This window comes from Caenorhabditis briggsae (genome assembly GCF_000004555.2).
Source record: "Caenorhabditis briggsae complete genome, chrI, whole genome shotgun sequence".
NCBI lineage: Eukaryota > Metazoa > Nematoda > Chromadorea > Rhabditida > Rhabditidae > Caenorhabditis > Caenorhabditis briggsae.
Window position 1 is genome coordinate 10,866,342 of NC_013489.2, and position 12,554 is coordinate 10,878,895.

At 38.8% G+C, this 12,554-nt stretch overlaps 3 protein-coding genes across 3 annotated transcripts in view; 2 read left to right on the forward strand and 1 right to left on the reverse strand.

Annotated features, from left to right (window-relative positions):
* CBG12897 overlaps positions 1–3,475 on the forward strand; it is a gene marked incomplete at both ends in the record, with an annotated part of 5,792 nt that extends 2,317 nt beyond the window's left edge. The window contains 4 exons of the mRNA XM_002638424.1: positions 932–1,252; positions 1,297–1,482; positions 2,633–2,731; positions 2,780–3,475. Coding sequence (XP_002638470.1) covers positions 932–1,252; positions 1,297–1,482; positions 2,633–2,731; positions 2,780–3,475 — 1,302 coding nt within the window. The remainder of the gene's footprint in view (positions 1–931; positions 1,253–1,296; positions 1,483–2,632; positions 2,732–2,779) is intronic.
* Positions 3,476–6,227: 2,752 nt separating this feature from the next.
* CBG12898 lies at positions 6,228–9,489 on the forward strand (the record flags this gene model as incomplete). Its single annotated transcript, XM_045241221.1, has 6 exons — positions 6,228–6,326; positions 7,722–8,006; positions 8,262–8,555; positions 8,611–9,248; positions 9,298–9,350; positions 9,395–9,489. 6 exons carry the CDS (start codon positions 6,228–6,230, stop codon positions 9,487–9,489), a joined length of 1,464 nt encoding a protein of 487 aa, XP_045094997.1.
* Positions 9,490–10,922: 1,433 nt separating this feature from the next.
* CBG12899 lies at positions 10,923–11,937 on the reverse strand (the record flags this gene model as incomplete). Its single annotated transcript, XM_045241224.1, has 7 exons — positions 10,923–10,971; positions 11,015–11,121; positions 11,169–11,262; positions 11,307–11,379; positions 11,425–11,578; positions 11,624–11,811; positions 11,856–11,937. The coding sequence occupies 7 exons, from the start codon at positions 11,935–11,937 to the stop codon at positions 10,923–10,925; spliced, it is 747 nt and encodes a 248-aa protein (XP_045094998.1).
* Between the last annotated feature and the right edge of the window lie 617 nt (positions 11,938–12,554).

Consider the following 12,554-nt stretch of genomic DNA (forward strand, 5'->3'; position numbering starts at 1 on the left):
TGCTATTTTCAGCTGAAATTTGATTTTTTTTTCAGCCGAATTCTTCGATAATTCAATTTCTGACATTAAAATATACTTTTTTCAAAACCGAGGAATTTGGAATTCTGATTTTCTGACGTTATCAGAGGCTGCGAAATGTCTGGCTGCGAAATGTCTGGCTGCGAAATGTTTGGCTGCGAAATGTCTGGCTGCGAAATGTCCGGGAGCCGTTTCGATAGTGTCTTTGGAGCGGGTTCATGTGATCGCGATCATGATCTAGTCTTCCTCATATTGGTGTAACACGATTTTCCAAATTGTCGCTTCGGAAGTTTGAAGTTTCTCCTTGTCTGAAATTATGATAGGTAAATTCATTTTTTACTAAAACTGACAAACCGTAGGCTAAATTACTCCGTTCTGACGGCAGGTTTGAATTCTCATTCAATGATTCGGCGTGACGTTTTTTCGATGATAGTTCTTGAGCAATAGATTATGATTCCAGGAGATTGTGATTTGGATCTTCTCTCAAATAAGCATTTTACGACTTTCAAACATATGGAAACGAACAAAAAATTAAAAGACGATAAAAATAAAACAAAATTAGGTAAAATAATTTTTAAAAACAGAATAAATCTTTAGAAAAGCCAGAAAAGTTTTAATAAGGCTCAAAAAGGTTTGAAAAGTTTAAATATGACTGAACAAGGTTTAACTGTGGCTTTAAAAAGTTTCAGTTTCGAGCGCAGCTGAATAAAGTTTAAAAGTTGCTTGGAAAGGTTTGAAAAGTTTGATTATGGCTTAAAAAAGTTTAATCGTGGACTTTTTGCTTGAAAAGGTTTCAGAATTGCTCAAATGTAGCTCAGAAAGGTTTTCCGATTTACCTGAGTACTGTAGTTGTCGTTGTGGGACCTTCAGCTCCGAGTTTTTGATACCCGAATGATAAAATATGAGCTTTCAGGTGCCTGAACCACATGATGAACCACATGATGATTTATCAATGCCCCATTATCACGAAATGGAGAATATTGTCTATGATCAGTCATTCAATCAGTATGATTTCGACGAAGAAGGAGGAGATTATCACTCGATTCCAGAAGAATCCGAAGAAACCCTTCAAATCGATATGTACACCCCTCCACCACTTCCAAATACCATTAAAACGAAGTCAATCATGAAATCTGTGGATGGACCAACAATGGGGAATAAAAAGGCGGTTTCATTCAAAACGCCACCAAAGAATCGAGATAATACACTTCATATCATTCAGTGCTGCTTCAAAGTAATTAATTTTAGAAAGGCTCAAGCTGATTTTTGAACTTCCAGGGATGCAAAAAAGGGCTTCAATGGCGTCGAAAATATGGGAAAATCCATCTAGCCAACCACGCACTCTCTCATTTGAAGGAGAAATGCATAAAATGCAAGAATTGCGATTTCCGAGCAAATTCTGTCACCCAGATTCGCTACCACTACAAAACGAAGCATTCGGATGTGAAGATGGAGGGATTCGGGGTGTTGAGTCTGCAATTTGAAGATGTTAATATTGAATCGATTTGGGAGAAGTGTTATAAAAGTATTAGCATTTTTTTTTGAAAAATTAATTTTGAAACAATCCATGTTGCAAGCGGGCCGTCCCGGGAAGGTGGCGCGCCAGCTGATAACTTATCTCTAAAACGAGATATTCAGACAGTTTTACTACCAAATGATAGATCTTGACAGGGCCCATCACGTCTATACCATTTGAGACGGATTCCGGTCCGATAATATGTTGAAAAATGTGTTTAAATGACAAAAAATCCGCGTTTTGTCAAGTTGGTTGTCATTAAAACACATACATTTTTCGACATTTTATCGGACCGGGATCCTGCTCGAACGATATAGGCGTGATGGGCCCTCTCGAGATCTATGATTTGGTACAAAAACTGTCTGAATACCTCGTTTTAGAGACAACTTATCAGCTGGCCCGCCATCTGCCAGGACTGGTCCGCTTGCAACTATGAACAAATCAACTTTGCTTTCAGAACAGCTCCACATCGTCGGCAGAATCACCAATAATGCATTGGCTCGAAGAAGAACGGTCCGAAAGATTGATAATAATGCACCCAGCACTTCAGCAACTCCTGTTAATTGATTAACATGTTTCATTTCTTTCCTGTCATGTTTCATAAAAAAGACCTTTTTTGCTGTTTTTTTTTGTCGTTTTTCACAAAATTTACCGTTTTTTTTCCAATTTTGTGTGAAATTTGCGTTGAATGTCTCGCAATTTTTTGTCTTGAAATCCGGGTCTTTTTGTTTTTTTTTGGGGCTTCAAAGTTACGGAATTTCGGAATCTCGAAAATTCCGAAATTATCGGATTTTTAAACATTTGAATTTCGAAGTAAAAATCCTACTTTTCCATTGCAAAAAAAGCGGAAAACTTGGTCAAAATTGACAAAAAACTTCCGAAAATCATTTTTTCGCATTTTCGGAAAATGCGAAAAAAGTAATTACGCTCGAGACCCGGAAGACAGCTTTTTTGCATGCGCCTTTGACATACTGTAGTCCGAAAAGCTCTGATTCCGGAAACAAATCTTCAGAATATTATTGTTTTTTTCTTAAAATGCATGGCCAGAATTTTCCGAATTCTGCTCTGAACATCCCTGGCAATATCTACGAATTTCAGATGATTTGCGACGAGTGGAACAAATTTATTCAAGTGAACATTTACGGACACACGCTTCAAGGCTTGGAAGAACAAGGTGTGGTTCTCGAAGCCCTTTTGGTAAGTTAAGATAAAGAACTCAACAGTTGTTTCAATTCAATTTCTTAGAACGATGTCGGCTGCTCGAAACTATGGATAGTAGAGGGATCAATGTACAAAGGAGAGTCATTCGATCAGTCCACTATTGAATCCGCAACCGATGTGACTGTCCCAGTGCTTAGCACAACTATCGCCGATGTGAAGTGTCCCCGGTTTTCGACTCCGGCGGTTTCTCAAAACGAATTGCAACGACAATTCACATTGAATTTGCCTGTAAAGTACTCGGAGATCAATTCCAGTTTTGAGGAGGACGGTTTTTTAATCGATGAGCAACCTGAAAACGACGAAAATGATGACGTCATTGTACAATTGCTTAGCGAACTCGTTGAAAAAGCTTCTGACGAGTTGGAAAGTCCAGCGAATCCTAACGAGTTGATTGAGAAGGTTGTGGATGGTGACGTTACAAGATCGAAGGTGCTAAGCACCACTTACGCTGACGTTCCCCGGTATTCAACTCCAATCAGCTCTGAAATCGATCAAGATGAAGTTTTCACATTGAACATGCCGGAAATTCTCTCTGATATTGAATCCAATGACGATGATGCGATTGTTACTTCAGAAGACCGTAAAAGGAAATATGGGCGGTCTGTGTCAGCAGTAAAACCTTCAACTAGACGTTCCAGACGATTGAGTGCTCCGAACCTGAAAAGCAAGTTGAAAGGAAAAGCAGATGAAGAAGAGCCGAAAATGAAGCGACCAGCGTAGGAGATACATTTTTGGGTTTCAAAAAAAGCGAAAATTCGATTTAAGATTGACAAGAAGCGCATCCGATCAACAAAGACACGGCCCCGGTTTCACAATTAAAATCAAGAAGTGTTATACGATTAATCCCAAGTTGCTTCTTCCCACATCTCAAAATACGAACAATAATGAAGATGGTGAACTGATGGATCTTGAAGACCAGAGGAGCGATGATCAGTATTGCGATGCTGCGTCGTTGATTGAGCTGAAGCCAGTCACAAATTTTCAATTTCCGGATCCAGAGCCTTTAGCGCAGGTTCGAGTAAAAAGAGAAATGATTTCAATGCCAGTTGCGGCCGAAAGTTGGAGGGTGGGTGGAGCTTGTGTCCGGTATTATTTTGTATGAACCTTGTGGCCTTTAACGGTGCATAGTTGGTCCTGAAGAGAAATCGGGTACGGTTTTGTGCGCCTTTAATACAGTACTCGTTTATTTTGACCTGTTTTTGGCAGTTTTTCTATTTTATAAGGTACTTCATATTTAGCTGATTATTCATGAAAGTCTGAAGAATTTTAAAGGTGGGGGGACATGAAAAATAATGTTCTCGAAATTCCGTTCAAAGATGCCCCTCGAGGAGTTGAACTTGTGAAGGCGATGATTGAGGGTGCGGCGCCGCTACCGACTGAGCCACGCGGGCAAGGATAAAGCGGACGCCCGTTTGCATACATAAAGGCGAGGACGACAGCTGTACGCAGAGTGACATTAAGCGTTGTACACCGTGACGGTAGAATGCATACTCTAGCTACAAAAAAACTACGAAAAATCTCCTGTCCCCCCACCTTTAACAAAAATAAGCAAAAATCTTACAATTACAATTGTTACAGAAATAGACCGAAGTACTGTATTAAAGGCGCATGAAGTAATTTGTAAAAACCGTATCCGTTTCTTCTTTAGGACCGGCTATGCGCCTTTAAAGAGCTTTCGGCCAGAATCGGCACCGGACAAGCATAATAGGTCAGAATATGGTTACGAAAAACACATGCTCCTTTGAGGACTTTGCTACCGTACCTAACAGCTCCGAAGCTCCGCCCATAGAATTTTCGAATTTCTTCGAATGAGACTTTTCTAGGTAACCATGGACCAAATGAGCAATTTTCAAGACAATATCTCGTATGGAATGGACTATGGGGATGCTGGAGATTTTGAAGAAGACGATGACAACTTCTTCTCCACTTCTGACAACGATACGATGTTGATGGCAGTGGAATCAGAAAGTCAATCAACGAAACACACACCACCACCTCCCCATATGATTAGCACCAAGTCGATTCTGAGATCCCAGACTGCATCGAAAGCCAAAAAGACAGTGTCATTTGGAGTGGCGAAAAACAAAATGTCAGAGAAACAAAAGAAATTGGATCAGACGCATCGAATCGAGTGTCATTACGAAGGGTGTGGAAAAGTGATGAATTGGAAGATTCGATATGGAAAACAACGACTTCTCGACCACGTCTTCACTCATTTCAACGACAAATGCATCGTCTGTCGAATCTGTGAGCAATCGTTTGGCACTTCGGAGCAGATTCGTTATCACTGTAAGAAGGCGCATCCGGAGGTCAAGGGTTCGAAGTTTAGGATTCTAGAGTGAGTTTTTGACAGTTTTCCAGAAGGAATTGATTATTTTCAGTGTCTTCAATCTGGAAATGGACGATGTCACTGTTACGGATCTTTTCAATGAGTGCTATGAACGTATGTTATTATTCTTGTATGAAAAAAATCGGAGCTGAAGGTCCCACAACGGCAACTACAGTAGGCTAAAAATATTCTGAAATTCTCTGGAATTTAGAGATTCTGAAATTCTGAGATTCCGAAAATCAGAGTCCAGAAAGAAGTTCGGAAATTTCAGAATTTCAAAATTTTTTGTGCATTTTGACGTGATTTTGCTTGAGTTATCTATAGTAGTCTACAGTAATCCAACACCGTTCCATCGAATTACATTTTTTAAAAACCGGAAAAATCGAAAAAGAATATTCAAAAATAGCTGAAAAACATAAGAAGGTCTAAAGATTTCGCAACAAATCGAAAAAAAACTTTTTTTTTTCGGATTATTTTCTCGATTTTTGTGCAGTGTCAATTTTTTCACTCAAAATTGTACTTTTCCAAATTTTTTGGGCAAAAAAAAAACAGAAAAACCGACGAAAAACAGCAATTAGGTTACTGTAGTTGTCGTTGTGGGACCTTCGGACGCAGCTCCAATCAGTGTGAAAGTACTCAGAAGCAAATTAACATTCAAAATTCGTTTTCAGCGCAACTGCCAATCATCGGAAAAATTGGAAAAATCAAAAATTTGAGAAGAAAATGTGAAAAGAAGACTGAAGGAGATGACGAAAAGAGACAAGACGAAGAGGAAGAAGAAGAAGAAGAAGACGACGACGACAATAATATTCCTGGGCCATCCAACATGTTCTAGTAGGTTTCCTTCCCAAAATTCCCATTAATTTCATATTCAGTTTTCGCAGAATCCGCTGAGACGGCTGTAATTTCCTCTCAAGAAGCAACGACTCTCTTTTTCTTTTATTTTTTTGATTTCTTTTTGAATTTCTGTTCTACATTCCTCATGTATCATTCATTTCTTGTTTCGTTGTATTTGTTTATTGATTTTATAAAGTTCTGTTTTTTTCAAGTCAACTCGGAGTCCCTGTTATCTATTTCAGCGATTTTTTTTCTGTCAATCTGATATTTTTGGAATCTTTCTGATAAGAAATAATGATTAAACAGATGGGCGCAGCGGAAGGCCAGCCGATAATCAACATTCGAATATTCGGGAAAAGCCTCAAGCAGTTGGCCAAGGATGGGATTTCGTTGGAATCTTTGCTGGTGGGTTTGAAATGTTTGGAAAAATTGTTCGAAAAATAGTTTTTTGATTGTGATAAAGTTGAAGGAAACTGCACGAGTCGAGAAAAAATCGATTTAAAAAAAAAAAAAGTTTCAATTTTTATACCTTTTTCGGTTTTTTCAGCTATTTTTGAAGATTCTTTTTCGATTTTCCCGATTTTTTTGCCTGAAATTCGATGGAACGGTTTTTGATCACTGTAGATTACTGTAGTTTTTTTTAGTTTTTTTGCAAACATAATCACGTCGAATAATAATATATTTATTTGCAATGCATGAGGGGAAATCGATAGATAGGTAATTTGGCAAGAAATGGAACCTGTACAAATAAAAAAGTAAAATGACCAGACGGACCGACTAGAGTCCTGTAGGTCAAGTGGGAGGGATCAGAATATCATAAGGAATCGCTCCTACTCGCTTAGCAAACGCCACCGGACTGAGCTTAGAATTTATCACCTTACATACACGGTTCCACATAGACAAGTTTCTGTGAAGGAAGCAGTCAAAGTATTGACCGTTGATTTTGAACAAATACAGGGCTCTGTTAGAATGGCTGGGAAGAATGTAGGACGACATAGAGGGAAAATGGTATGAGTTTATAACAATTTTGTGATAGGTACGAAGAACTAGAAGGGTGCGGCGATGAAGGGTGGTTAGCATAGAGAACTGGGATAGGCGATCGGTGTATGAATTGAAGGGCATATTACATCTCTGAAAGACTTTTCTGGTGAAATAACGAAGAGGAGATTCTAGTTTATTGGCAAGTGTGGCATTGTATGGATCGAAAAGTTCACAACCGTATTCGAGGACCGGTCTAATGTAGGTGTCGAAGAGACGGAAATATAGAAAGGGTTTTTCGATTGGAACGTTTTCAGTATTTGGCGGGACTTGAGTTTAGCAGAGTAGGCAATAAGATTGATGTGTTTGTCGAATTGAAGTTGGTCATCAACTAGTATACCTAGGTCCTTGAATGAGCGATGCGGAGTAATGGGGAAACCCTTAATAAAATAAACTGTCTTAGGACTGCGTTTACCATAATGCATAACGGATGTCTTATTTTGTCACCAGTGCTCGACGATTTCGATACTTCTCTGCATATCCAATGGGTCGGAACCGGTTCCACAGTAAACAAGCACCGTTTCATCAAATTCCAGACAACAAAAACCGGAAAAATCAAAAAAGAATCTTTGAAAATAGCTGAAAAACTTAAAAGGTCTAAAAATTTTGCAAAAGAAAATTGAGAAAAATCAATTTTTTTTTCGAAAATTTCCAATTTTTAGTGTCTTTTTTGTACAGAAAATCATGTAGATTCACATTGAAAAAAAGAAAAAAATTTTAAAAATACCTTTCTTGAGAAAAACGCAAAAATATTGTTTTCAGATAAGTATCGGATTGACAAATGTAGATATTACTGAAGAGATTCCTTATCAACCAACACTCAGTACTACAGTATGCAATGTAGACGTTCCCCGATGCTCAACTCCAAACAATCGACAGCTGGATCTTCGAAGGAAAATCACATTTAATTTGCCTGAAAGGATATCGGAAATCACTCCTAACAGTGATGATAATTTTTCAATAGATAATCAGTGGAAATTGGACGTCGATGAAGTTATAAATCGCCTATTAGAAGTCGTTGAGGAGAACATACATAGGATTCCTCTAGTGCAAAATGTCGGTTTCTTATGGGGCTATTCAGTGAGAAGCAAATCAGAAAATTGCTGGGGCCGATGGCTGGAGTTTTCTAAGCCATGTCTTGTCCTCGTGAAGCTTCACGACCAGACGAAAACTTCAGCAATCGGTCTCAGCAAATCGCTGGTTTTGTTCCCCTTTGCATAAGGAAAAACCAGCATTTTTCTGATTTGCTTCTCATTGAATAACCCCATTATAGCTTTTTCAGCCTCACATACCTTTTTTCAGGTTTTTGGGCGATTCTCTGTGGAATCCTTCCCGGTTTACCCGACTTTTGATTTTCCTCAGCCGAGAATAAATGACCAACCAACACTCAGCACTACAGTATGCAATTTAGAAGTTCCGCGATGCTCAACACCGAACAATCGACAACTGGATATTCAAAGAAAATTCACGCTTAACTTGCTTGAAAGGATATCTGAAATCACTCCTAACACGGATGATAATTTTTCAATGGATAATCAGTGGAAATTGGACGTGGATGAGGTTATAAATCGCTTATTAGAAGTCGTTGGGGAGAATGTACAAACTGTCGGTTTCCTATAGTTTTTTTCAGACTCACATAACTTTTTTTCAGGTTTCTGCGCAATTCGAATCATCTCCGGTTTACCCGAGTATTGATTTTTCTCATACATCGCGCCAACCGACACTCAGCACTACAGTATGCCATGTTCCCAGATGCTCGACTCCAAAAGTTTGTAGTCCAAAACTGGAAATTCAACGAAAATTCACGCTTAACTTGCCTGAAAGAATATCTGAAATTCCTCATGAGACTGAAGGAAATCATCTGAGATTTGAAGTGGCTGAAGATGTCGAATGTATTAGAGCAGGAGTAGAGAATCCAGCTGATCCTTCTTTTGATCAGTATCACACAGCTTCGATTGAGGATACTGTTGATTTATCAGAAGAGTATCCAAAAGAGCAATATTTTCTGAAAACCACGAGCGACTCAGATTACGTTGATTGGGAGGATTGTGACAAAAACGGGGTGTTCGTGTTCAATTGCAATTTTCCGAATTGCAATCATCAAATCAAATGGAAACGTAAAGCGAGATTACAATTCCTATCCCATGCTCTGGTTCACAACACGAAAGAAGTCTTCAAATGCATAAAGTGCAAAAGACAGAAGTTGATGATGAGCAGTTACGATAAATTACGGAGTCATTATGTGAGCAAACATCCAACTGTCAAGGTGCCCAGAATCGGATTGTACGAGTAAGAATGAAGTATGTAGGATGTTAAAACAATTTTTTTGAAATTTCAGACATTTCGCCGGTGACGAATTCTTGAAAAATCTGGTGAATGAATGTTTTGGAAGTTAGATTTCACTTTCCTCCTAGAATGCACTCCTTTATTTTCAGAGGAAATCGATGTGATCAACAAACGAATCAAACGGAAGGTTCTAGAACGGAAGCAGGTTCCAGTGGTTGCATCCTTCATTTCCGAAGAGTTCTAAGTATACGTTTCATTGCATGTATCATATCTTATACCAAGTTCCTCTATTATATATGACTTCGTTTCCGACTTGTCTACATTGTTACTATTTTGTTCATTTTGTTATATATTGAAATTTCAATTTTATTTAATCATATTGCATGAAGTTTTATTTGAATTAAAATTTGAACAATAAAAGTTGCACAAATGCGACACAAACAGCATAGAAATTGTAGATAAATGGTACAGATTCTGATTTGATAACAAACCATTGGTGTTCATCCAGAAGCGGTGAACATTCGACCTCAACTTCAGTTGCATTGAACTGAAAAAAAAACTTTATCCGTCACATATTAAATAAATATTGCTGGAATAATAAAACTCCACCTGCGAGTTTGCAGACTCAGTGTAAGCTGTGTACTGAGTCCGGAAACACGGGGTCACGGCACCCTGCGGTGACAAGTTGAGAGGAAAAAAAATCGCTGAGCGCGCCAACCACGCATGGCGTGTCAGGCAGCGCCTTGGCTCCTTTCTTGCAACACCGTAGATTTTTTTCAACCGGAACACCTTTTATCTTCGTCTAAAAGGTTTCGGCCCCATTTCTTAACAATCTATTGCTTATCTATTGTGAATAAAGTATTATATTGGTGTTTTGGCGTGCCACTTGGGGATCATATTTTCTATGAAAACCTCATTAAATCCGATGATCTCCCAAGTAGCGCCAAAACACCACGCCGCACTTGCAAAGCGATGGGCGGAGCGTCGATGGGGGAGGCGGGATTCAAAGTACGCAAACACCGAATCTCACTTTTTTTATTCCGACAATAATGATGTAATACATTATTTTTCTGAAAGCCAAATACCTTTTCTACAATAAATAAGCACCAGATTGTTGAAAAATGGGGCAGAACACTTATAAGACGAAGATAAAAGGTATTTGCATTCGTGCTTGGCGCGCTCAGCGATCTTTTTTTCCCTCTCAACTTCTCACCGCAGGGTGTCGTAGGGTGACAGTTTTATTATTTCGACAATCTCTCACCACATAAAAATCCCAATTGAGACGCATCAGCAAAAAACTGAACTTAATCGCAAAAGTGGCTCGAACGAGCCGAAAGTCTGAAACATTACGATTTTGCCGCGCTTTTTCGTAAATCAAAAAAAGCGAAAGTTTTCGAATTCTCAGGTGTCACTTTTTTTTAAATTCGACAATAAATAAAACGCTAGACGTGTCTGTTGATCCTCATCACACGCTGTGGACTTTAGGGTTTTAAAGGAGGTCTTGGCAGCCGCCAAAACTGAACCTGTGACCTCACGCCCACAGCTGCTCATGCACCCAATTGCGGCTCTCTCTCTCTCTCTCTCTCTCTCTCTCTCTCTCTCCCTCTCTCTCTCTTCTTGTGAATTCCTTGTGAGAAGAAAATGCAGTGAAAACCATTTATTGCGAATTCTTTAAACTCACGAGCAATCAGTGAACATGCACGTAAGCTTCCCTATTTCCATAATGCTGAAGTTGATTCGTTCGGTTGTTTGATATATCAAGTTCTTACCTGTTGTAGTGTAAACGGAATCCTCTAGAGTCACAAACTAAACGGACTGATGCAAAAGTAGCATTTTTATGAGATGCAATTGGAAAGATTCCGTCATAATTTTGAGCCTGGAAACGAGAAAAAACTCAATTAGAAGGTCATCAGTTGTTTTTACATATATTTCTACATCATGGCATTCCAGATCATCAGTTCTCCGGCAAATCATGTCCATACTAATACATCCATCTTCCGTATAGATATAGGGATACCTAAACTTTTTGATACACACTTTTCGTTTTTAATTTTCTCCTACAAGTAACCAAAATTGATTCCATGCATATCCTGCTCTTCGAAATCTGCCAGTTCACAATTACTACAGGCAGGCTCTGAAAATAAATGTTTGAATCTGGACAAACCAAGTACTTTTTTACTTGGAGTTACAGGCACTTGAGTAACTGGAGGATTGAGTAACTTCCAACAAGTACCATACAGACGATTCACTGTGATCAAAGTACCATCTTTATCTCCAATAAGCCACTTCTGAGTGTATGGATCACAAATACCATCGGCAGGACGATTTAGAAACTGAAATAGTTTCAAAAGGTTCAAAAATATCCGAAAAAAACATACCTGATGAGTTCTATCCGTGTCAAAAACCACAAGTTCAAGGTCATCAACACAGTACATTGACACTGTGCAGTTTTCAAGAACAAATTGTGGAGGAGCCATCACTCTGACCCCACTGAGGACCACACCAGAAACGTCGTATTCTTTGTATGTTAACAAAGTCAGAAGAAGACTTGGGCATTCACATTTTGCTGGAAACAGAGGACAGATGATTCTAGATATTTTAAAAACATACGTGGTCCTGGATATCTGATTTTCAGACAAGATTCTGCGAAATTGAAAAGACACAAGTTAAAGAGAAGGTTGAATGCCAACATAACAAATGATAAATGATAGGAAGTCAACTGAAAAGTTTCGTTTTGGAATGCAAATTTGGATAATGAATAATTCATAATTAATACAGTTTGGAAGAACAATTAGATGGAAAGAACAATTAGAAGAACAATTAGATGGAAAAAAGTATAAAAGGATCAGGAGTTCTAGTTTTAGCCTTTTTGTGATCAGTAGAGTTAACACAAAAAATACTGAAGAATTTCGAAATTCTCTTCGAAAAAAATGAGCTAGAACATTGAAAATCTGTCATGTTAAAAAGTGATTGTGTTGCGGAAGTAATGTATCTTACATTACTTCCACAACTTTATGCTATTGGCATTATTGTATTCTTTAAAGGTGGGGGGACATGAAAAAAATAATGTTCTTGAAATTCCGTTCAAAGATGCCCCTCGAGGAGTTGAACTTGTGAGGACGATGATTGAGGGTGCGGCGCCGCTACCGACTGAGCCACGCGGGCAAAGAGAAAGCGGCACCTCGATTGCATACATAAAGGCGAGGACGACAGCTGTACGCAGAGTGACATTAAGCGTTGTACACCGTGACGGTAGAATGCATACTCTAGCTACAAAAAAACTACGAAAATTCTCCTGTCCCCCCACCT